Source organism: Carcharodon carcharias, chromosome 14, assembly GCF_017639515.1.
Source record: "Carcharodon carcharias isolate sCarCar2 chromosome 14, sCarCar2.pri, whole genome shotgun sequence".
NCBI lineage: Eukaryota > Metazoa > Chordata > Chondrichthyes > Lamniformes > Lamnidae > Carcharodon > Carcharodon carcharias.
The window spans coordinates 12,399,012-12,425,699 of record NC_054480.1 but is presented as its reverse complement, the minus strand read 5'-3'; the positions used below and the strand labels follow the sequence as shown (position 1 = coordinate 12,425,699).

The following is a 26,688-nucleotide window of genomic DNA, read 5'->3' as shown; positions in this document are numbered from 1 at the left end:
CAGTCCTGAAACATTCTTGGCTATTAATAGTGCCTGCTGATTCGTGCTTGCTTAAAATTTTTCACTTCTCATCCTTTTCTGACCTTTGAGTTAAGGGTCCAGGGACAAAGAGGCTTAGCCCCTCCACTGCATTGCCTAAGTGGAGATTTCCCATGTGTGAATTTACAACAACAATAACTCGCATTTATATAGCACCTTCACTGTATCGCAATGTCTCGCGTTTTGCAGGAGCTCAATCAAACACAATTCGACACCGAACCACACAAGGAGACATTAGGACAGGTGACCAAAAATTTGGTCAAAGGGGTTGGTTTTAAGGAGTGACTCAAAGAGGAGACAGTGAATGTCATCAGGCTATCTGAGGGGTGTGGGGAAGCATTTCATAGCCAAACCTAATCCTGACCTCCGATAGCATTCAGGTACACACAATGGTACCGATTAGAAGCAGGAATTATGGCTGATTGGATTTGGCAGTGTAATTTTGGCACTGTCGTGTGTTCAAATCCATTTCCGCCAACTCCAACATGATGCCACCACCAAACACGTCCTCCTTTCACCCCCTCTGGCGGCATTCCACAGGGATCGTTCCCTCCGGGACACCCTGGTCCACTCCTCCATCACGCCCTACATCTCAACCCCCTCCCATGGCACTTTCCCATGCAATTAGGAGAGACTAAGACCCGAGGGCACAGCCTCAGAGTAAAGGGAAGACCTTTTAGAACAGAGATGAGGAGAAATTTCTTTAGCCAGAGAGTGATGAATCTATGGAATTCATTGCCACAGAAGGCTGTGGAGGCCAGGTCATTGAGTGTATTTAAGACCAAGATAGATAGGTTCTTGATTGTCAAGGGAATCAAAGGTTACGGGGAGAAGGCGGGAGAATGGGGTTGAGAAACTTATCAGCCATGATTGAATGGCGGAGAAGACTCGATGGGCTGAATGGCCTAATTTCTGCTCCTATGTCTTATTATTATTATAACCGCAGAAGGTGCAATACCTGCCCTTTTACTTCCCCCCTTCTCACCATTCAAGGGCCCAAACACTCCTTTCAAGTGAAGCAGCACTTCCCTCAATTTAGTCTACTGCATTTGTTGCTCCCAATGCGGTTTCCTCTACGTTGGAGAGACCAAACTAGTCGGAAGATGAGATGCTGTTCCTCCAGTTTGCATTGAGTTTTACTGGAACATTGCAGCAGGCCAAGGATGGGCATGAGAGCAGGGTGGTGTGTTGAAATGGCAAGCGATAGGGAGGTCATCGGTCTGTCCGCAAGCATGACCCAGACCTCCCTGTCGCTTGCCATTTCAACACACCACCCTGCTCTCATGTCCACATGTCAGTCCTTGGCCTGCTGCAATGTTCCAGTGAAGCTCAACAAAAACTGGAGGAACAGCACCTCATCTTCCGACTAGGCACTTTACAGCCTGCTGGACGTAACTTCAGATCTTGAACTCTCTCCTCCATCCCACCCCCTTTCTGATCCCGCTTTTTGTAATAATTTATATTTTTAAAATATATTTTCCTTTTCCCACCTATTTCTATTAATTTTAAATGTATTTCCGTCCATTGTTTCATCTCCACCTTTTAGCCTATTTCGATCCCTTCCCCCCATCCCGCCTCCCCCACTAGGTCTATCTGTTACTTGCATGTCCTGCTTTCTACCCTCAATGTCACCATTAGCACATTTCTTAGCTAATATCACCACCGTTAACACCCCTTTGTCCATTACATCTTTGGCAATCTCTCCTTTGCATCCACTTATCACTGGCCCTCTACCCAGCTTTACCTGTCCCAACCTCCCCAAACCAGCTTATTTTTCACCTCATTTCTATATTCCCTCAGTTCTGATGAAGAGTCATACGGACTCGAAACGTTAACTGTATTCCTCTCCACAGATGCTGTCAGACCTGCTGAGTTTTTCCATCTATTTTTATTTCTGTTTAAGTACTTTTACAGTGTAGTTACTGTTGTAACATAGGAACCATGACAGTCAATTTGCATACAGCAAACTCATATACAACAATGAGATTATGAACAGATAATCTGTTTTAGTGAATATTTGGTTGAAGTGTAAAACATTGGTCAAGACACTGACTGAACTCCCTGCTCTTCTTCAGATAGCGTTAATTGCATATTCATGGTTTTTAATTGTATGTAGGTGATGGGCATTAAATGGCGATTCACTTGTGCCCCTATAAATAGAAATAGACAAGTTGTAGTTTTTGGGTTAGGTTATGCATGTTTGTAATATGTATCTCTGGAAGTAAATGCACATAAAAGTGTATTAATATTGGCTTCAGTTCTATCCTTTACCACCTGGCTTTCTGGAGCATAACAGAGCTATAGGATCATATTAACGTCTGATCCAAAAGATGACACCTTTGACAATGATGCACTCCCTCAGTGTTGGACTGGAGTGTCGGCCTAGATTTATGTGCTTCTATGGGACTTGAACCCACAATCTTGTGACCCAGAGGAGAGAGTGCTGCTGCTGAGCCAAGGTTGGACACCTGAGATAGTTAGGTAAAGTGCCAAGAGTAGAGAGAGCAGTTAAATCGCTGGGGATTTCTGATGCAGATTCTGTATGGAGCTTTGCAGTGCTCTGTACTGAAACAAAGGCGGCTATTAAGACTGACCTAAGGGTTAGTCAGGCACAAAACTATACTTTCCAACAAAATAAAAATTGGGCTGAAGTAGCAAGCACAGCGAAAGATTTTTTTTAAGTGATGCCAGTTTGTGTGCATTTTAAATGGAGTGGGTGGAGGTTAAATGTAAAAATAAACAGGAATAAATAAATGAATTCCATTTGCACTCTGCGAAACTGCACAATGTTAAAGCATCGATGCACACAGCCTGATAAAGCATTTACTTTTAGTTAACATGTAATTAAGCCTTGTCTGGTGTTCCAGAGGGGCTGGGAGGTTTACAGGGAGTAGGATTGATATCATTGTGGTTTAGCCTCTGAGCTATCTCCAGGCAAAGGCTGGGAAGGCACAGGAAGAACTCTGATGTCTGCCTGCTTGCACACTGTACAGAGAGGCTCGTTTGGGAGTGCACACTGCTGATAGTGTTCTGGTAGTGTCTCTTAACAGCTAAATTACAAGCAAGCTTCCAGGGTTATTCATCAGGGGCAGGGTGATTCTAGTGTAAGGCTGGCTGATAAGCAACTGACCTGACTACATTTCCTTAATGTTTTCCGAGTCCCCAGAGGAGGCTGTGGTCATCGGACTTGCCAGCTGCTCGCGCTTCTGGGAGGTTGATAAGATAAGCGACATTAAAGAGAAATTTCCTCTCTCCTCACAGCCTTGTTATCTATAACTTTTTGATTGCAGTGAAGGAATTCAGCAGCGGCCTGGGCTTGCATGCAATTTGTGAGGCAACATTCTGGGGAAGGGAGGCTGTGAGGAGTGGGAGATGTGAGCGTGAGGAGCTGGAAGTGAGTGTAAGGACAAGTGTGAAGGGCTGGGCTTGTTGGGGTGGTGGGCATGAGACTGTAGAAGGATGAGCACATTAGAGAAGATAGAATGGGTAATCAGTGGTCTACATGCGATTCCCATTAACTGGTGTATGTACAGGGTCAATTTATGCTCTCAGCTGTAGAAAAACCATTTTTGGTTGCAGAAGGCTATCAGATGGTATCTCTATTCACAGATTTAATGTCCCAAGAGGCAGCAGATGGTCTAAAATCTGCTCATTGTAAGGTAATTGCATGATCAAAATAGAAGCCAGCCAGGAACAGCACAGCAGGCATGTACCCAATAACATTGAAATATATCTATTGCTTTTTGGGAAACCAAGATGAAGGGCCAAGGCCAATAAACAATGAAGCAGGGCGTCACTGAAGAATTATTTAGAAACGACAGCACAGAAACCAGCCATACTGCTCAATTGGTCTATGCTAGTGCTTATGCTGAACTTGAACTTCCTCTCACTCTGTCTGCATATTTTTCTGTTTCTTTCTCTCTTGTGTTTATCTAGCTTCCCCTTAAATACACCTATGCTGTTGTCTTTGTCACAAATAAATCCACAGGGGAATTCAGGAGAAAAACGTCTTTACCCAGAGAGTGGTTAGAATGTGGAAGTTGCAAGCACATGGAGTAGCTAAATTATATATATTAATCTTTTATTTATGACCTCCAGTTTTGATTTCCTCCACATGTTGTAGCATTTTTTTTACATCGATTGAACCCTTAAAAGCTTCTATCAGGTCATCCCTCTGCCTTCTCTTTTGTAATGAAAAGAACCCAGCTTTTTATATCTTTCCAGGTAAGTATAACCCCTCAAAAGTATAGGTAGCACTAAAGGAACAGATTATCTGGTCATTTGTCTCATTGCTGTTTATGGCACCTTACTGTGCGCAAATTGGCTGCCGTGTTTCCTACATTGCAACATTGACTGCACTTCAAGTACTCAATTGTCTGTAAGACATTTTGGGTTGTCCTGAAGTAATGAAATACGGTATTTAAATGCAAGATTTTTATCTTTTCTAGAATTTCTTTCTGGAATGTACAGTCAATGAAGAGTCTATTATACAAAGTGCAGTGAGGTATTTCAGCATGCTAGGTGCTGTATTAATGCAAGCATTTATTTGTCAACTGATGCCAGATTTGGGTTTAAAATGCTTCTAAAATTTAGAAGGTTGGAAAAATGGAGGGAGTTCGATAGATTTTAGGCCCTTGAAAAAAATAGGCCTACTGGGAATGAAGGGATTATGAGAGCTGATAGTATATTGCAGCTGGAGTTTAGTAAGAGCAGAGAAAGTTCATTTAGAAAGGCAGTCACCACAGGTGTCAATTTAAAATAGGGCTATTAGGGTTATGACAAAAGAAGAATTAGGTATCAGAGAGCAAACATACTTATGTATTCCTTCCAGAATTGCAAATGACTTTTAAAATGTGTATTTTCTTCCACCCTACCCCCTTCCTCCCCACAACAGGTCTCTGAAGAAATTAAGCGAGGACAGTTTGACCAAACAGCCAGAAGAGGTCTTCGATGTGTTGGAGAAACTTGGTGAAGGGTAAGTGCTGAAAGCTTACTGACAAGTTGGATCATATAATACCTGTACTTTGAGGCTGAACCGCAGGGTTTGAGTGCTTATGTTTTTGAAGCACATTACTATTTGGATTGAGCCTAGGAGAGAGGATCAGACTGAAGGCGTAAAAACTGAGTGAAGACTTAGGACAAAGTGAGTAGTTTCAAGTACCTGGGGTCAGAGGTAGCAGAAGATGGAAGTATGGAGATAGAAATTAAGCAACAGATTAGCTCCGGTTGGAGGAAGTGCTGTGAAGTGTTATGAAGTGTGATAGCAAAGTCGCTGAAACTGAAAGGAAGAATCTACAAAACGGTTGCGAGACCAGCCTTGTTGTAGAAGAGAGGAATAACAACTGGATACTAATAAGATGCAGATGCTGAGATGGATTTGTGGAGTTACGAGAAAAGACAAGATGAGGGAGTTGGTGAAGATTTGGAAACATTGAAGAAAGTAGCTGGGAAGAGATTGAAATGGTATGGTCATCCAGGGTGGAGAGAGAGAGGAAATATGGTGAGATGAGTGATGGAGATGGGACTCCCAAGTACAAAGAGAGGAAGAAGGCCTGAGACCAGATGGAAAGATGCAACGGCGAGAGACCTGAACACAGTGGGATTGAAAATGGAATGGGTGATTGACAGGAGGAGATGGAGAAGGGTGATCAACCAACATTGTGGCGACCCCAACTAAAATTGGAGAAGCCGGAAGAAGATGATAATTATTGGATTGCAGCAGGCAGAAAAGGGTAAATTCAATTCCAGTGGTGCAGATTATTCCTTCTGTCACTTTACTTGCTGTGACTTATTAGCTGCTTTCAAAATTCTCCATGGGAGCATTCCTTGCTTACTTATTATGCCTGAGTTTTTGTGGCCTCTTTGCCACACACACCACCACCCCGCTCCCCCCTGCCCCCGACCAAATTAACATTGTCTGATAGACAACAAAGCGCCTTCTCGAGTCCCCACAACAACAACATCTCCTCATTCAAATGATGAAGTTTACATGGGAACTACCAGCCCTCGGTGATGCCATTTGCCCAATTCACATGGAAGAGATGGTATGGAAATCCAAGCGCGCAATGTACCCAGCGAGCAAAAAGGCAAAATGCTGTAGGTGCTGGAAATCCAAAATATAAGCATAAAATGTTGGAAATACTCAACGGTCAGACAGAAATTGTGGAAAGTGAAACAGGGTTAACATTTCAAGTCTCTGACCATTCTTCAGAACTGATGGAAGGTTGCAGTCCTGAAACAAAACTGTTCCTCTTTCCATAGATGCTGCCTGGATCTGCTGAATATTTCTGATATTTTTTGTTTATATAATCAGTTAGCATGTTTTAACATGCTGTATTGGCTAGCAGGCTGGTCTAAAGCTTTGACTCCCACTTCCCCTGCTACTCTCTACCCCTCTCCCCTGCCCACAAAACCCTCCCACCAACCTCCCCAACCCCAGCTTAACATGAACAGTGCTCCTTTAGCCTGTAGTAGCATCTATCTAACAGTGAGCTCACTCAAATGGTCTGGAAAGGATGGGACATAAATACCAGGATGTGTTTTTTTTTTGAAATAATGAATATGTTTTCTTATTGTGTGTTTTTCATACTGACAGGGAGATGGTTGGAGTACTTTGAACAAGGTTTAGATAAGTGCTGACAAGTAGCTTTGGTTGGAATAAGGTGTTATGTTCACCTCTTTTGCACAATCCCTTTCATTACCTATTGATATAAATACGTAATGAGAGGCATGTCTTCATCAGATGGGTTCAGCCCTCTTCTCTATTATAGTCCATGGCCCAATTTGTCTAATGAAGTTAGCTCATAAGCCAATTTAAGGAGAGGTTAAAGGACCAATGCTAGATCCTGTCTGTGTATCTTGCTCAGACAGTTGAGCTTCTCTCTGTCTTCCAGTGGAGGCTGTAGCTAAGAACTCCTGGAGTCCAAATCCTTTTTGTAAATAAAATTCACCACCCTTTTCAGTTTCCTCCCATCCTCTCAAGTTGCAGACTTTCGAAAAGAAAGAAAGACTGGCATTTTTAATGGTGCCTCTCATCATCTCAGGACGTACCAAAGCACTTTGCAGCCAGTTAAATACTTTTGAAGTGTGGTCACTGTTGTGATGTAGGTAATGCGGTAACCAATTGTGCACAGCTAGTTCCCACAAACAACAATTTGGTAATGGCCAGATTTTTTTAAGCTGTCTTGGTTGAGAAATAAATATTTATTAATGTAAGTTTATTTAATTATGAAATTATCATGGAATCATCTTCATCCACTGGAAAAAGTTGACGGGACCTCGGTTTAATGTCTCAGCCAGTGCAGTGCTCCCTCAGCACTGCACTGGAGTGTCAGCCTAGATTATATGCTCAAATCCCTTGAGAGGGTCCCTCCACAGTGGCTGACTTTAGGGATGTTGAATAGGCACTTTGTTTGGACAAAAATAACACCTGATTTTCCAAGAGATGTGCTGCAGCAAACGTTTCAAAATTATTTTAAATTACAGAAAACCCTCCAAGGACTTGTAATGTTTGGAGTCTGCAGCTTTTAAATTTAAAACCACTTTCTTTTCAGCCCTCTGACGAATGCCTTAGTATTAAATGGCATTGCATTTGTTTTTGATTCAAATCAGTTTACTCCAAAAATAATGCCCATTTACACCGAGTTGCTTTGGAGCACAAAAATGGGTGCTATAATTTCCTTTTGTTCCTTCTCCTCTGCTCGTGGGGCATCGACTTCTACTTATTTCGTCATCCTCACGTAAGAAGCTTTGAGATTGTCTAAAGGTGTTATGTGAACGTAAGTTTGTAATGTAATCAGCATCACTAAAAAAATATCTGATCATTATCATATTGTTGTTTGTGGGAGCTTGCTGTGCATAAATTGGCTGCTGCATTTCCTGCATCCAGCAGTGATTACTATTCAAAAGTATTTCATTGGCTGTAAAGCGCTTTGGGATATCCTGAGGTCATGAAAGAGGTTATATAAATGCAAATCTTTATTTATAAGTTGGTTATAATACCACCTTTGTTCTACTCTCTCCGCTAGTCATCTCGAGCCCCTGCCTCAGCCCATCTGCTGCTGAAACCCTCATCTGTGCTTCTGTTACATTCAGACTTGACTATTCCAACACTCTGCAGGCTGGACTCCCATTTTCCAAGGTCCGTGAACTTGAGCAATTCATACGCTAAATCGCACCATATCCCAAGCACCCGTCACCCCTGACTTACATTGGCTCCCAGTCCAACAATACCTTGAATTTAAAATTCTCACCCTTGTGTTCATCTGCTGCAAGGTTTCATCCCTCCCTGTCTCTAACCTCCATCAGCCCTCCAGTTTTCCATGATATCTGTGCTGTCCTAACTCTGGCCTCTTAAGCATCTCCAATTTCTTTCACCCCACCTTTGGCTAGGTTCTGGACTCTGGAATTTCCTCCCTATATCTCTCTGCATGTCTCTCTCCTCTCAGTTAAGACACTTCTTAAAGCTTACCTCTTTGATTAGTCTTTTGGCCACCTGTGCTAATATGCAGCTTTGTGCCAAATTTTGTTGGATCATGGTCCTGTGAAGAACCTTGCGATGCTCCACCACATTAGAGGAGCTATATAAATACAAATTGTTGTAGGTCTATTGGGGTCAGATTGAGGTACAGGGCTGGGAGCACATTGTTTCTATTTATGAGCTGCAGGGAAACTAAACAGGAAACCAGATGAATCATTTTGAGTGCCACTGAACTTTATTGAGCTCACTGACCCAGTTGTGTCTGCAGCAGTATGTGATTGGTCTTGCTTTCATTTATGTTGGCAGGGCAACATTAACGATGTTGAGCCCACTCATTGATCAGGCGAGGAAACTCCTTTGAATAGTATCCCAAGATCTTTTTATGTCCAGCTGACAGGGCCTCATTTTAATGCCTCATCTGAAAGACCACCTGACAGTGCAGCACTCCCTTAGTACTGTACTGGAGTGTCAACCTAGATTTGGTGCTCAAAGTCTTTGTAGTGGTACTCAGAACCACAACCTACAGACTTGGGCTAGAGTGCTTCCCACTGAGCCATGGCTGACACCTACAAAATAGCCTGCCCACACCAGAATATGAGTGGGGGTGGGATAGCTGAACTGATGGTTACAGAAACCTACAACGTTTTTGTGACCCCTCTCCCTTAGAATAAACATTTATAGCTGAATTGTAGAGAAATTGAGCTGGGTGAATGTGGCTAGCTTGCTTTTTAGAATGCCTTTTCTTCTTTAATCATAATTTCTTCATTGAAAACGCCAGGGCTTTATACAGAAGAGCACCCATTGATGTGGGCCATTCCTGGAGCCCGCTAATGAGTTTGCAGGTTGGAGCCATTTCCAGTGTTTTTCAATGGCTTGTGGTGGGAGGGACCTGGGTGTGCCTTTGCTTCTGTTTTCACCGTGTATTTCTATTGCACTCAAGAAAAGGCACAGCAGACAGCTTCTCTTAAAATGTACCATAACTAGATTCTGCTTGTGGGTTTCCTGTTGCAGTGGAAAGATTAGAGGGTTGTGCAGAGAGGCTGTGCAGCAATGAACTTGTCAGAAAGCACATTTTACAGCCAGCTTCTGGCCCTGACTTTACTTTTACATAGTTGCTAACAGACCCACAATTTTTAGTCAAGTTTCTGTTAGCCGGGTGCATTTAATCTATTTCACAGTTATTATGACCTGGAATGCACTGCCTGAAAGGATGATGGAAATTGATTCAACAGTAACTTTCAAGAGGGAAGCACATATGTACTTAAAAAAAGGAAACACTTGTAAGGCTGTGGGCCAAGAGCAGGGGAGTGAGACTAATTGGATAGCTCTTTTAAAGAGGCAGCATAGGCATGCTGGTCTGAAAGGCCTTCTGTGCTCTATGACTCTACATAGCCTTCTCACAAACAGCAATGTGATAACCAGAGAACCTGTTTTAGTGATGTTGGTTGAGGGGTAGGATAGGACTTTGGGAGAAGTCCCTTGATCTTCGAAATAGCACTGTGGGATCTTTTATGTCCACCCGAGTGTGCAGACAGGATCTTGTCTAAAATGGCACCTCCAACAGTGCAGAGTTCCCTCAGCATTGCACTGAACCCACATGTTAGATATTCTGCTCAAATCTCTTGAGTGAGCACTCTACCACCGGTTCAGGGCTGATACTGGGAACAGATGCATGTCAATTACCTTTTTCTCCAAGTTCCCTGCCCTTACCCCACCATAGTGCTTTGACCCCCAAGCTCTAAAGAGTGACATCAGTTGGTCCAATCTGGCGTTCATTTTCCCTCAGTGACCTTGTACCAATACAATGCTGTTATATTGGCACATTGTTAGAGGGTACATACCTACTGGGATATTGATTTAAACATTGGGGGAATGTTCTCTCCAGGACAGTAATGGAGCAAACCATCACTTTGGTCTGTACCAATGGCCACAGCACCAGCAACCTGGAAAAAGGATGGTAGACACCACAGAAGTCAGGCATTTTGCACTGCTGCAGAGAAATTGCTGAGATGCTTATGAAACCAACACCTTCAGTTGGTTCTTGGCCCCTACCTAGTTACCCAAGTGTTGCTTCTGAAATTAAACGCAGCCTGAAACATTAAGGGGCCCGGTATCTGTCTTACACTTCGTTCTAAACACTTACTCATCTGTCAGTGGAACCTGTCATTGTCTAAGTTCACTACAGGATGGACAGACGACGGAGTTGCCGTGGCTGAGCATGCTAGATCGTGTGTCATGGGCATGGATGGGTGTAGGTGCAGGGTCATGAGAACAGCCTTGAGTACTAAAAGTCTTGCTGTTTATCTGGCAGTATCATTCTGAGTAGAAAATCTCAAGGTATTAAAATCCTGGAGGTTGCAACAGCAGTCCATTGAAATCAACCTTTTAATCCCTGCTGTTTGTTGCTGATCCAGAGGATGATGCTGTAACCTCTTTTCAAAAAAGAATCGAAGCAACTGTTAACATGACCCATCCTGTATCATCGAATAAGTCACAATGGTAACTTGTAATGCAATGACTATCAAGACTGCAACAGGCCGAAACTGCAATCAACTCTGCAGCTAGGCTCAGCAACAGTCTTAAAAAGAGGTCTATTATTCTTTCTTACACCAGAAGTGGCACCCGGTTAAATAAACTCTTTAAAAAATTTTTTTTAACAAATCTGACTGATTTTTTGTTTCGATTTCCTGTGTCTGAGGAGAGCCTCTTTGCTTCAGAGAAATTGTGAAACTCATCCATCCACTGCTAAAAGTGCTTATTTCTGACTGGTTAGTTCTCCATTTTATGAGAAAACTATGATATGAACTCCCTGTAATACTGAGCACTTCCTTGTTCTTTTACCATGATGACTGGCTCATGGCTGGCCATTGTTATGTCACATCAGAAGAGTTAGAAACACCACAATCTTGGCACTGGGTCAAAATCAATTCGGAGGCCAACATGGAAACTAATAGCAACTCAATGGTACAATTTTTAAGGGGATGTCGGAGAAGAGAGAGAGAGACCATGGGGTGTAGTACAGACATTTTCATGGTTGGAGGCTAAGTCGTTAAGGCTTTTTATAAAAAAAAACATGGGCCCTTGCCTTTATAAGTAGAGGTATAGAACAAGGAAGTTATCATAAACCTTTATAAATCACCAATTCTGGACACCATACTACAGGAGGGATGTCAAGATAGAATGTCATTAGGGATTAGGGACTTCATTTACACAGGGGAACGAGAGAAGCTGGGATTGGACTCCTTAGAGCAGGTAAAGGTAAGGGGAGATTTAAGAGAGATGTTTAAAATTATCATCGATCAGGAGAAACTGTTCCCAGTGGCAAGAGGGTTGATAACCAAAGGACTGAGATTCAAAGTAAATTGACAAGGACCCAGATTATAACATTTTTGACGTAGCGAGTTATTACCTGGAATTCACTGCCTGGTGGAACTAGATTCAATAATAATTTTCAAAAGGGAATTGGATAAGTACTTGAAGGGGCAAAAAAATTGCAGAGCTATGGGGCAAGTGAGTGGGACTAATTGGGCAGCTCTTTCAAAGGGCTGGCACAGGCAAGATGGCTGGATGATTTCCTCCTTTGTATCATTCCATGAATTACCACTCCCACCACTTACATTGTCGTTGCTTCTGCAGAACAAACATCTTTACTGAGCAATTTCCCATAAACATTTTTCTTTCACAATGCAAGTCAATCACGCATGAATTGTTTCCAACATATTTTGGATCATTCATTAAGCTCGTTGCACCTCGTTAAAATGTGATTACAGTAATTATTTACTCTCCTGTAGCTGCCGTTTAAAGTTGTAGGTTGCAAGGAACAAATTAACTGTGAAGGCAGGTTTTCTAATCCTTTGACAGTTACTTGTTTCTCACAAATCACAATGAATCTGGTGGAAGCCGCTAGTGCCTCAGTGCGAATGGAAAAGGTGGTTGCCGCCTACATTCGTGAGCTGGTCAGGTTCAAGATTCCTGAACTTGGGCATTTCAAGTACCCTTAATACGGCAGTGAGTCAAATACATTAAAAGCAACTTAAGTAGCAGCAATATTTTACTTGCGCTGCTTATTACCTTTAACACACTTGGATAAACTTGGGTTATGAAAGTTTTATTATATGTCGCCTATAGCAGATGAATCTTGTTAACACCAATGTGCCTATTATTTGAGGAGTCGTCTTGACTTTGAGTACTTTGAGTACCAGTCATCATCTTATGTAAACCCAGACAGTGTTTTTTTTTATTATTCATTCACGGGATATGGGCTTTGCAGGCTGGGCCAACATTTATTACTCATCCCTAGTTGCCCTTGAGAAGGCAGCGGTGAGTGGCTTGCCAGGTCATTCAGAAGGCATTTTTAAGAGTCGTTCACGTTGCTGTAGGCCAAACCAGGTAAGGATTCCCTAAAGGACATTAGTGAACCAGATGGGTTTTTACAGCAACTGACAATGGTTTCATGGTCATTAGACTCTTAATTCCAGATTTTTGTTGAATTTAAATTTCAGCACCTGTCATGGTGGGATTCAAACCTGGGTCCCCAGAGCATTGCCCCGGGTCTCTGGAATACTAGTCCAGAGACAATACCACTACGCCATTGCCTCCCCTACAAAGCTGCTACCTTTTGGAAGGAGTTTTGCTGAAGGCTTATGCAAGTTGTCTGTGGCATTTCCCAGATTACTACCGTGATTATTACACTTCAAAAGTACTCCATTAGTTGTGAAGTACTTTGTCCTGAGGCCATGAAAGATGCCATATAAATGCAAGTTCTTTGTTTCTAGAGTGACCATAAATAATTGTTCATATTTCAATGGACAATCTTGAGAACGCGTATAATGGTGAATAACATAAACCTTCACTGAGTGGCTAGAAACATGGTTTTCCCCTGTGTTTCCCCAAGTGTTAGATTCTGAAGTGAAAGTCAGGCCACGTTCTACAAGAGAAGAAAATAGAATGAAGGCTGCATGTAACATTGGCAGAGACCTGTCATTTGGCTCTCTGCCCCCGCTTTTATGGCTGAGAGGTGGGGGAAAAGGGAAAGAATAATGCAGAAAAATGTAGAGATCAAGGCCCATAAGAAAGCCTGATACTAGAGATTGTTACCGTCATTCTTGCTTGCAGACTGGAGCCTACGACCTGAATGGTAATGCTGGCCGAATGTTAATGGGCTGTGTTTCCTCCCTCAGGTCCTATGGTAGTGTGTTCAAAGCCATTCACAAAGAATCAGGCCAAGTGGTGGCTATCAAGCAGGTCCCGGTGGAATCAGACTTGCAGGAGATTATCAAAGAGATCTCCATCATGCAGCAGTGTGACAGGTAAGGCTCAATGAACTGTTACCTGCGGCTGCAGGTACTGATTGATATGTGTTTTTTTTTAAACAGAAGAGTAATTATAGTGATGCTGCAATACCAGAGATCTGGAATGTTGTAGGTTTTGTCAGTTGGAGGCACTGTATCCCAAGGGAACAAAAAAACAAATGCATCAAACTCGACTGTGACATCAGTTGTATATTGTGTTTTCACCATTCTGTGTGACCTATGCTGAATTTGTGGTCAGTTGTTTCCATGACACTCTTTCATACTGTTGCGTGCTGTGAAGTATAAGCAAGTGCATAAAGGAACCCAGAACCAGCAATGCCAAACAGGGAGCACTCTCAAAGGAGAATTTAATTTCTGTTCCCAAATTTGCAAACATCACCAACTCTTTTTCCTTTGGAATGTGCACTGTCTTATGTTTGAACAAGTGAGACGCACCAGCTGTCACGTTCAGTATCTGCCTGACATTGTTCTTTTGCTCTCTGCCACTCGAGCAGGACTGAGGTGGGGTAAATTGGGTCATTCCTAAGGATGGATTGGGTGTTAAACTTCTGGAGTAAATTACCAGGGAAGACACTTGAAGCACAATGTAAACAGGTTCACAAGACACTGGATGGGTTTGTTGGTGTTGGAGAGTAAGTTGATTAATTGAGATGGCCCAATGTGTGTTTTGGTTGGTAATAAGATTTCCCGTGACATTAATTAAAGAGCATCTGTCGGTTCTTTAACCAATATCACCAACACCAGATCAACTGCTCATTCACCTCACTGCTGCCTGTGGGACATTGCTGGTCCCAAAGGTTGCCACATTTACCAGTGCAAGAGTCACTCAAAACCGAATGATTGCATGAAGCGATTTGCCAAGTGATTGTACGAAGTGTCTTGAAGTGCAAAAGGAAGTAATTAAGATTATGCTGAAAGGGTGGGTCATTAGATCTAATGAGTTTTCCCTGTTACTATTTTTTTGTTCTGTGTAGAATCCCAGGATTTTAACAGTCTTTCTCTTTCTTCACAGCCCTCATGTGGTCAAGTACTATGGAAGCTATTTTAAGAATACAGACTTGTGGATAGTTATGGAATACTGTGGAGCCGGTTCAGTATCAGACCTTATTCGAATAAGGAATAAAACGGTAATTCCACACATCCGCCTCTATCCCAGGAAAATAAGGATTATGTGATTGCAGTATGTGAGCAGGAGTGTACTAACCCAGGATTATTACATAGGATATAAGGCATGGAACCAGTCCATACCAGTATTTTTGCTCAGCTCAAGCTTCCTCTCATTTTTCCTCACTTAAATCTACCACCGTAATCCTCTTATTCCCTTCTGCCCCATGTACTTGTCTAGCTTCCCCTTAAATGCATCAATATTGTTTGTTTCAACTACTGCCTATGGTAACGAGTTCTACATCCTCACCATTCTTTGGGTAAAGAAGCTTCTTCTGAATTTCTTATTGAATTTCTTGGTGACTATCTTATGACAGTGGCTCCTAGTCATGCTCTTCCCCATAAGAGGAAATGCGCACACTCTCTATCCACTCTTCACAATTTCAAAGACTTCTATTTAGTCATCGCTCGGCCCTCTTTATTCAAGAGAAAAGAGACCCAACCTGTCAAACTCTTCCTGATATGTATACCCATATATTTCTGTTATTATTCTTGTAAATCCTCACTACATCCTCTCCAGATTTTGTATATCCTTTTTTATAATATGATGACCAGAATTGCATGTAGTACCCTTAGTATGGTCTAACCAAGTTTACAGGTTTAGCAAAATTTCCCTACTTTTCAATTCTATCCCTGTAGAAATAAAGGTTCTTGGTTTGCTTTTTTATGGCCTGCTAACATGTGGCACAATTTTAGTGGTTGAAGTATTTGTACTCCGAGACCCTTTTGTTCCTCTACCCCATCTAGACTTGCACCTTCCAAGTAATAAGCGACCTCCCCATTCTCCCTTCTGGTGCCAATTATTTGTCCATTTTGCATAATGTCCTCCTTTAACTTGTTGCAGTTCTCTTCAATATTGATTCTCATCAACCCCCCCCTTCCCCAAAGTTTGGTGTCACCTGCAAAATTAGAAATTGTGTTTTTGATTCCAAAGTCCAAATCATTGTAAATTGTGAATGCCAACGGTCTCAGCACCGATCCTTCTGGAACACCACTTCCCACCTTCTGCCTCTGAATAACTACCCTTTAATCCCGCTCTTACTCCTTGCCTTGAAGGCAGCTAACGACCCTTTCCACCACTTGTTCCCTGACTATTGGTAGCTGTATTCAGGAAATGACTTTCTTTACACTCAATTAGAGCTTGATTTAGTAGGTGAAGGCAGCATGTAACCGAGTTATACAATGCTACAGGTCTCTGTTGAATGAACAAATCACAAACAGGGTGTTGTTGGGGTGCAGTATTGGTCTTAGGGAGAAATTTGGGCTGAACTCAGCTGTCCAGTTTGGAAAGATGTTGTAAACCGAGTGAATACTGACACCACCGGCAGGCCGATGATATGTATGCATGTAATGTCATTCCAAGCCCAGCTGTGTTACTGCTGTGTTGAGTTGTGATATGTTGTTGAATTCTGCATTTAGCCAGGTTTCAATGCAGTACTGTTACTCCACAGCCTGACTGCATCAAATTATGCAATCACACCCCTTCATTAATTGTACCTGCAGTTGTAACTAAACGTAGCTCAATTCTGCATGTGGAAGCTTTCTCATCCTCCGTCCTTCACGATGGGACAGAGCGGTGGCAAAGAAGAAAAGGAAGCAAACCCTGCATTCTGGACCCCACTACCTTGTGGGACGTCTTGCCCCATGGGTCCAATAGCAGGTCAAGAATAAAGACATGAAGACCCATGGCAGAAACTTGTCACCCTGAGTAGACATCATCCTCGAATTGAGGGACAGCCAATGATATGAGTGTAACTAAATGTAGCTCAATCTGCACATGGGCACTTTCTCATCCTCTATCCTAAAGGCACTGGTAATTTGTTGGTAAGTGTAAATAGTCAGCTTGTGGTTAACATTCCACAAAATTGTAGTGGAAGTGCCTCAGAGTTGACACGCATTGTACAGCCCCACTCAGTACTGGTGACTGCATTGGATTATGCATTCCAAGCAAAGTGCTGGGTAATTATTCTCCTCTCACTTCCTGCAGTTGCCACCACACCTCTTGTAAATGACATTGGGTCGTGTCACTAAACACAATCTTGTTTTAAAATATGTGGATAAAATTCACCAGTCCCGCATTCCTGTTTGTCTTGCAAGCTTCAAACAGCATTGAATCAACCACATAGTGTGGAGTTTGAGCTATGTGTAAACCAGACTAGGTAGGTGTGGCAAATGCCCTTGGCCACAGGACATGAGTGAACCAGATGTGCTAACCCGCAAATTAGTCACTTGATGGATTTCAGTTTGCCACGTTGGAGTTTGAGCTTATGAGCTCTGGATTGCTGGTGTAGCACCAATAACTACGATACTAAACTACCTGCTGAAGGCAGAATCACGTTCAGCTGGTCGATTGCTTCTCCCAACACAAAGTTGTCTCAACACCTGAGGCATGATTACTTTAGAACCATAACCAGCATGAATCGTGCCTTCAGGAGAATAGGAGAGTAGATGTTAGCACAAAAGAGAAAACTCTTAGTGTATTACAGGTGGCAAGCAAATGTCAATTTTGTTTTTATTATTGAGAACCAAGGCATAGTGTGTAAGATAACAAGTTTGATAAAGGTGGACAAGAAGCTGAAAAAAAATCAGATGTAGGTTTGGTGATACCAGGTGTGTGAATGAATACATTTGAAGGGAGTTCTGACGATTTGGGGAAAAATAAGTTATGTTAGAAACTGCCAATGTGACCTCGAAGTCATAGAGATTCTAATTGAATACTGTGGACGCTGGAAATCTGAAATAAAAACAGAAAAATGCTGGAAGCGCTCAGCAGGTCAGGCCACATCTGTGGAGAGTGAAACAGTTAACGTTTCAGGACAAGGACCTTTCTTCAGAACTGGGCAAAATAAGAGATGTAATAGGTTTTAAGCAAGGGGTGGGCGGGACAAGGACAAAGGGAAGGTCAGTGATAGGGTGGAAGACATGAGAGATTGAATGACAAGCGTTGATTAAAAGCCTACCAGGGCCAAAGGGAATGGTGATGGGCAAGAAAAGAAACAAAAGATGTGTGCAGAGCAGGTTACGTTGTTATATTATTTGTAGGAAGCTAGGAACTAATTAGGAGCTCTTGTGGCACAGTGGGTAGCGTCCCTGCCTCTGAGCCAGAAGCTCTAGGTACAAGTACTGCCCAGGACTTGATTGCCAAGGAAGGCACGTTCATAATGCTGCCAAACAGGTTGAGTATCCCAACTTTTAAACCCTTCCAGCATACGCCAGCGGCAGGCAGTGAGAACGGGAAAGATTCCTGGGAAGAAATTGGAGCTTCTGCCATCACTATCCGTAGCTCCAAGCTATAAGATGCATGTAAGTGTGCATGTTGTCACAGCAACTCAGGCTCCTTGGCTCAGTTGGCTGGACAGCAGAAGCGGATCAGGTTGGTACCAACAGTCCTTGTTTCGATCCCCGTTCCAGCTGGGGTGGGTTCGGGACCTTCCTCCTTGCCCTACCCATGTTGGAGGTCATGGTGCTGTGGGCTGGACCTGCCTTCAGGCAGAGATCTCAAGAAGAAGAAGGAACTAAATGTTACGTGAATATATATCCCGAGGTGCCATATTTTACTGCTGCACTAGTCATGTGCCAAGCGTAAGCTGTATCGGTCTGCCAGCCACATGGAAAGCTGGAAGAAATACACTAAATGAAGTACCAGCATTTTGAGTTTAAAGTGATTGTTTCTAACTTATGTGAATCAGAAGACATAACACCTGAAAGCAAAGAAAGGAGGGGGAAATAAAGGAAAAAAAACAAAACGTGCAAAGAAATAAAATGAGGTCATGGTCTGAAATCGGTGAAAGTGCCTAATGGAAAGTAGATTTCTTAGGGCATAGAGACTGTTTGCTCTTTCTATCATGGTTGCCTCTTTCCAATATTTACTTGGGGTGGGTTATGAGGGAGCGCTGGTAAGATGGAAAAATGCCTGGTGTCTCTCTCATTTCAATGTATTGCTGAAGAAGTTGGAGGATTACAGAAATGTTTTCCTGCACTCGGGTTCAATCATGCAGTGTAAACCCCCTGATTGAAGTCATGCTGGCTCCCTCATACAATATTTTTGTACAGTAGTTGGTGTCTGAGGGGACCAAGAAATGATGCACTCAGACACAGATCCACTCGTGTTTTTGCAGAATTTGTATGTGAGCGGATTGATTGCTGCTATGTACACTGCAGTATATTTCCTCTCAAGTTGTTTCCCTCCCTGTCTGGAGCTACAATGCATGTTTATGTCTGAGGAATGAACAAATGCGGCTCCATTTGTTTGCCCCAGCCCCATTGATCAACATGGACAATTGTGGAGATGTCAACACTACAGCCCAATGGAGATTGCAGTGGGTATGTCTGACTGGGAGAGGTTCCAATTGCACAGACTTGATGATTTGGTGTTCAGCGCTCCTTCCCACGTGAGCAGCAACCACGATTTGCATTTATATATTAACTCTAATGTTATAAAACATTACCAGGTGCTTCACAGAAGCATTAATCAAACAAAGTTTGACATTGAGCCACATAACAGCATATTAGGATTGGTGACCGAAGCTTGGTCAAAGAGAGAGATTTTAAGGAATGTCTCAAAGGAGGAAGGTGAAACTTTGAGGTTCAGGGAGAGAATTCCAGAGCTTGGAGGGCATGGCCGCCAAAGGCGGGTTAATAAAAATTCAGGACACATAAGAGGTCAGAGCTGATTGCGGCGATCTCGGAAGGTTGCAGGGCTGGTAGAAATTACATGGATAGGAAAGGCATTTGAAAACAAGGATTACTGACTGGTAAAAGTGAGTAATGAAAGGCAAGGCTTCACCAGAGGAGTTTTACTACCTTGATCATAGTACTAGGCACCGGTTGGATCTATTGTCCCAGTTATAACTTAACTCTTGAGCTAATTCAGGGAAGGGTAAAGGACAATATATTACATATTACAAATGTCAAAAAAATTCCCAACTCTAGCAGCAGTGCTACAATGCAAACAGAGTGACAGCTGGCAAGCCTAGTGGACGTCTTAGCCGCATAGGTCATAAATGTGTTTGTTTTGCTGATGCTACAGTGAAGCATGACCAGAAAAGTTCTGATGCCTTGACTGTTTTCCAGAATGTCAGCAACCTCAACACATTGCAGAACTACTTCCTCTTGTATGTTTTGGCATTGGGGTGAGAAACACCACATTTGATGTTTTACATTAGTGCTGTGTTTTCTAGGAGCAGTACATATTTGAGGGCAAATTGCCAACACAATGGAAACTTGGTCTTAATTGATATAACAAAGGGCAATAATTGGAACCATTCACTTATCCTTTGATCAGTAAGTGGCTTGATTTTTAAATGACAAAGGAAGGTAAAGGCCTACTTTAGGCCACCAGTAAAATTGGAAAAATTTGAAAAGCTGAGATAAATCAAATTGTTTAAATAAAAAAAAAAATTATTTGTTCATGGGATGTGGGCGTCACTGGCTAGGCCAGCATCTATTGCCCTTGCAAAAGTGTTGGTAAGCCACTGCCTTGAACTGCTGTAGTTCATGTGGTGTAGGTACACCCACAATGTTGTTAGGAAGGGAGTTCCAGGATTTTGACCCAGTGGCAGTAAAGGAATGGTGATATAGTTCCAAGTCAGGATGGCGTGTGGCTTGGAGGGGAGCTTGCAGGTGGCAGTGTTTCCATAAATCTGCCCTTGTCCTTCTAGCTGATAGAAGTCTGGGTTTGGAAGGTGTCATCAGAGGAGCCTAGGTAAGTTGCTGTAGTGCATCTTGTAAATGGTACACATTGTGCTTCAGTGATGGTGGGAGTGAATGTTTAAGGTGATGAATGGGGTGCCGATCAAGTGGGTTGCTTTGTTGTAGGTGGTGTTGAGCTTCTTGAGTGGTGTTGAAGCTGCACTCATCCAGGCAAGTGGTGAGTATTCCATCACAGTCCTGACTTGTGCCTTGTAGATGGTGGACAGGCTTTGGGGAATCAAGAGGTGAGTTACTCTCTGAGAATTCCCAGCCTCTGACCTGCTCTTGTTGCCACAGTAATTATATGGCTGGTTCAGTTTCTGGTCACTGGTAACCCCCAGGATGTTGATTGTGGGGGATTCAGCCACGGTAATGCCATTGAAAGTCAAGGGAAGATGGTTAGATTCTCTCTTCATGGAGATGGTCATTGCCTGGCATTTATTAGCCCAAGCTTGAATACTGTCCAGGTTTTGCTGCATACGGACATAGATTGCTTCAGTGTCTGAGGAGTCACGAATAGTGCTGAACATTGTGCAATCATCAGTGAACATTCCCACTTCTGATCTTATGATGGAGAGAAGGTCAGTGATGCAGCAGCTGAAGATGGTTGGGCCTAGGACACTGAAGAGCTCCTGTAGTGTGATGTCCTGGAACTGAGGTTATTGACTTCTAACAACCACAAACATCTTCCTTTGTGCTAAGTGTGACTCCAACCAATGGAGAGTTGTCTTCCTGACTCCCGTTGACTTCAGTTTTCCTAGCGGAGGCGTTGAGTTAGTAATCCCGAGGCCTAGGCTAATGCTCTGGGGGGACAGGTTCAAATTCCACCATTCCAGCTGGTAGAATTTAAATTCAGTTAGTAAACCTGGAAGTAAAAGCTCGTCTCAGTAATGGTGATCATGAAACCATTGTTGATTGTCGTAAGACCCCATCTGGTTCACAAATATCCTTTAGAGAAGGAAATCTGCCATTCTTACCTGATCTGACCTACATATGACTTCAGACCTGCACCAACATGGTTGACTCTTAATTCAAGCCACTCAGTTGTATCAAACTACTGTGAAACCTAGTAATGATTGGGAAGCATCTATTATAACTGCCTCAGGCTGTTGAAGGACATAGACACTGTGGGACAAAAGGATTTCAGGTTTGAGACCTTGAGAAATGTTGAGTTCAAATAGGAGATTGCACGACGTGCTTTGAGTTCAACAAAATGAAAATGTAGGGAGGCCAAAGGAAAAAAAACTTCTTCATTGTATTTATAATTTAGAAGTAAGAAGAGAGCTGAGAAGATCATTCACTATAGTACTCACAAAGTGAAGAAAAAAGAGAGTTGTAGCAGAGAGGTTACAGGTGAGAGGGATGGTGATGATCCTGTCAGAGTGCAAGTGGCAGGCCAGAAGAGCCACCTTAGACATGGGGATAGCCTTCAAGCTTTGGGTGCAATCAGATATTTAAGAAGTGAAGTATTTGACACAAAATAACTTCTTGAAGGCAATTTTAAGAGTGAAGGAGATGTGGAAGTTTAGAAGAAATGTAAGGGTAATGTTGTAAATAAAGCAAGACTAAGGGTGAAACTATTTAAGGTTGTTACTGCTAGTTAAATAGAAAATGCAATATGAAAATGTTTGAAATAACCAGGTATTTGTATCCTTGCTCCATTTAAGTGCTCAAGGAGATCAAGATGTAGGTGTTCAGCCATTGTGCTGAGAGCACTCGAGGTTGTAGTCACTGAGTTCTGAAGAAAAATAACAATGGCAGATTAGAATCATCACAACAAAATAGATTGGTTTTTCCTACATTTATAATGGTCCCTACACTACAGAGGTGCATTGTTGGCTGTAAAGCATCCTGCTGTATCAAGGCAAGTTTTGTTTTATTTCTTTGGATGACAAAGATATGTGCGCTTAGAACAGATTGGCAGAGAGGGAGGAGTCATGGGGAATTCATGAGGGAGACTGTAGATGAGTCATCTGCTGCAGCACAGATGGTACAGTCGGAGAAGAAGCCAGGTAGACCTGCACCTCGCAGTGGGACACTATGTGATGGCAATTATTTAGAAGCCAAACCTTGTCAGGAGCTTTAAAAGAAGGAATTACTTGTATTTCTATAATGTCTTTCATGACCATTGGATGTCCCAAAGCAATTTAGAGTCAATGAAGTAATTTTGAAATGTAGCCACAGTTGTATGTAGGAAATGTGGCAGCCAACTTGCTGCAGCTGCCACAAGCAGCAATGTATTAATGACAAAATAATTTTTTATGTTGTTGATTGAGGGAGGACATGTTGTCCAGGATCCTGGAGTTAACGTCCCTGCTCTTCTCCAAAATAGAGCCATGGGAATCATTTACACTCACTTGAGAGCAGACAGTGCCTCAGGTTAATGTCTCATTGAGAGGTTGCACCTCTGACAGTGCAGCACACCTTCAGTACTGAACAGGTGTCTCAGCTTTTGATTTGTGCTCAAGTCCTGGAGTGGAACTTGAACACACAGGCTTGTGAGTCTGGGGCAAGACTGCTACCCAGTGAGCCACAGCTGACAATTTAAATGAAGAAGGCACCCAAAGATGACCCTCCAATATGATTCCAAGGAGAGAGGATGTGATGTAAACCAGTTATTTTCCTTTTTATTCAGTTAACAGAAGACGAGATCGCCACAATTTTACAATCGACACTGAAAGGGCTGGAATATCTACACTTCATGAGGAAAATCCACAGGGATATCAAAGCTGGAAACATCTTGCTCAATAACGAGGGACATGCCAAACTGGCTGACTTTGGAGTTGCTGGTCAGCTTACTGTAAGTAATCTCTGAACTGAACCATGGTACATGCAAGGTAACAAAGTAGCTCACAGCAGCTGGAAGACTTGTGTGATGAAGTTATTTCCATGTAGAAACTTTTTTTTCTATTTTACCAGGGCAGTAAATTAACAAAAGTCTATTAAGACAAACTATTAAAGGTGAACTGACCAGAACCGAGAGTACTTTCGTGCCTAAAGGTACACAGGGACTATCCTTTTCCTAAATTGATTGAGTGGAGGATACTGGGTAAATTCAATGTTGCCATGTTCCAAGACAGCGTGAGTTGGAGATGGGGACATTACAGCCTGATGAGCATGGGGATAGTGACTGATAAGAGTGTGTAATTTCTTCCAGAGAATTGGCCATAGCAGTGTAGGAGTGTGGGTTAAAAGCATCAGCAAAACGCAGTAAAATAACGCATTAAGTGAACTGAATTTTTTTGTAAAAGCATCTGTAAACCAACATCCAACCGCTTAGGTGTCAACATCTTGTACTTTAGATCCAACTCGGAGCTGGCAAGGCTTAGGGGATTAAATTACGAGGACAGTCACATAAGCTTGTATTCCTTTGAAAATAGAAGATTGAAGGTGATCTAATCAAGGTATTTAAAATATTATAAGAATTCGATGTAGCAGATGCAGAGGAACTCTGGGGGAATCAAGAACAAGGGGACATCATCTTAAAATTAGAGCGAGACTGTTAAGAAGGGTTGTGGAAATCTGGAACTCTTTTCCACCAAAGAATTTGTTGAGGCTACGTCAACTGAAATTTTAAGACTCAGATGAATAGATTACTTATTTTTAGATAAGAGTGTCGAGTGAAATGGAAGAAAGGTGGGTAATTGGAATGAGGTGTAGATCAGCCATGATGTAATTGAATGGTCAAGCTGCCCCAAAAGGCTCAATGACCTACAGCTATTCCTATGTTGGTCATGATGTTTGTATTGTCAGTTTTCCTAGAAGGTGGAGGTTCAAGTGCCACACCAGACTTGAGAACATTGCCCTGAAGTGCCACATCAAGGTTATGTGGAGCAAGTGCTGTAATGCATGAGTAATTGGAGAGAAGACTTGCGAATATAACATATTGAGAGGAACAGGTGACTTTGGAGAACTTTGGGAACTATAAGTCCACCACTGGGAATTTCCTCATATTGTGCCTGGGTGCAGTGTAGATTATTTAATTGAGATTGATTGGTGGGATTAGTCAACAGTTCCATTATCGTTCTATCATGCAACTGTCGGGATGGTAGAAAGTGAGCTAAATGAACTTTGGATTTTTTTGAAGATGCCAGCTCATATGATCGTATGGTTGCCGAATGTAATATGGTACAGTATCTCACCCAAATGATGTCCTTTGTAAGGGTTTATGGAGTTCAGTTGCAAATCAGCCATGATTTCATTCCTATATGAACCCTCAGAGTCAGTGTAGGAGGGCCATTCACCCATGATACTAGATATGAATTGAACCTTTCCCTATGCTTCTGCTCTTCCATCAAAAACCAGGTTCTTTCATGTATACTTGGTCCAACCAACGATAGGTTTAAACAGTGTTTGTGTGAACCTAGCTCATGTCAGTTAACTCGACACAGCAGCGATCTTACTGAGTTACCAGAAGACCCTTGGGTCAGTGCCAGTAACTGCCAGCATGGACGCTGACTATCAGAGTTCTTTGTCGTTGATGAACAAGTTATGTTGAACCATGGGGTGAATTCACAGTTAATATTGTAAATATTTTAGTTTTCTGAATATCTGTTATCTTATGGCCTGTTTGTACTGTCTGCCAATATTCTCCATTTGGCCACAAGGTGATGCCATACCAGGTATTTTCCAGAGACCAAAATAAAACTGCCGATCAAAAGAAAAGACTGAGGGACCTTTAAGGTTGGGAAGGGTTTTGATAGGGTAGATGTGGAGGAGATGCTTTCACTTGTGAGACAGTCAAACCTAAAGAGAAGTATAAGATAGTCACTAAAGAATTCAGGAGAAAATGTGGAACTTGCCTTCGCAAGGAGTAATTACAAAGATGCATTTAAGGGAGAGTTAGAAAAATACATGAGTGAAAAAGAAATAGAAGGTCATAATAATAGGGCCAATTGAACAGGGGTGGGAGGAGGTTCACATGGAGCATTGGCATACAGTGGTTGGGTCAAATGACCTGTTTCTGTAGTGTAAATTCTGCGCGATTTATGAATCTGTCCTTGCCCTCTTGCAAGTGCACTTTCTAGCAAAGGTTCTAGCAACTGGGCACAGAGACTGTCTGATTTTCACCCTCTCCTCTTGCCAGGGAAATGAAGCTAATTATTAGCTCCTACGATAGCCCCAAACGTATAACTTTTGGCTCCAGTTCTGGCCTTAGCACATTTAATCGGAATCTAGGTAAATTCAATCCTTTTAATTAATAAACATGTTATTCTCTCATAGATCTATTGTTTCAAAAGCAAAAGCAATGTACACTTGCCTATAGCAGTCCTGCATAGAGTTTCTGTTCTATAACCTGGGATGTACTGAAAGGGCAATGGGAGCAAATGTAATAGTAGCTTTCAAAAGGGAATTGAATACATATTCGAAAATCAAAAACTTTTTAGGGTTATGAGAAAAGAGCTGGGGAGTGAGACTAATTATACAGCTCTCTCAAAGAGCTAACACAGGTGCAAAGGGTCAAATGGCCACCTCTTGTGTCGTATAATTCGTAGAAAATTTGAGAGATACCTTAGATTTGTTTCAGTCTTCTGTTACGGGTCACAGTCACATTGGTAACTTGTCCTTCTGTACTCAGGATACAATGGCCAAGAGGAACACGGTGATTGGAACTCCATTCTGGATGGCGCCTGAAGTAATCCAAGAAATTGGTTACAACTGCGTGGCAGACATCTGGTCCTTGGGGATTTCAGCAATTGAAATGGCAGAAGGAAAACCACCGTATGCAGACATTCATCCGATGAGGGCAAGTAGTGGGAAAACATTCAATCACATTGGAGATTTAAGAGCCGCTTACACTGTTGTTATGGCTGAAGCGTTCACAGCCCATCCTGCACAGTTTAGTTCCAACTGTTTTTGACAAAGGTTTGGAAGAAAACTACACTCGAGTGGGGGGAAAACATAATTTATGACTTTAAAGTTGGGAACAGCAGGAGGCCATTCAGCCCCCCAGCGCCTGCCTGTTCAACTGTTTAATTTGACATGGCTGATTGGATTTGTTTG

The 26,688-nt window shown here is 42.4% G+C and overlaps 1 protein-coding gene across 3 annotated transcripts in view; it reads left to right on the top strand.

Annotated features, from left to right (window-relative positions):
* The window catches only part of LOC121287464 (serine/threonine-protein kinase 3/4), a 132,294-nt gene that overhangs the window by 11,543 nt on the left and 94,063 nt on the right, over positions 1-26,688 (top strand). For all 3 annotated transcript variants that reach the window (XM_041205372.1, XM_041205373.1, XM_041205374.1), the window contains exons 2-6: positions 4,934-5,014; positions 13,699-13,827; positions 14,843-14,957; positions 23,321-23,485; positions 26,264-26,431. In XM_041205372.1, coding sequence (XP_041061306.1) covers positions 4,934-5,014; positions 13,699-13,827; positions 14,843-14,957; positions 23,321-23,485; positions 26,264-26,431 — 658 coding nt within the window. The remainder of the gene's footprint in view (positions 1-4,933; positions 5,015-13,698; positions 13,828-14,842; positions 14,958-23,320; positions 23,486-26,263; positions 26,432-26,688) is intronic.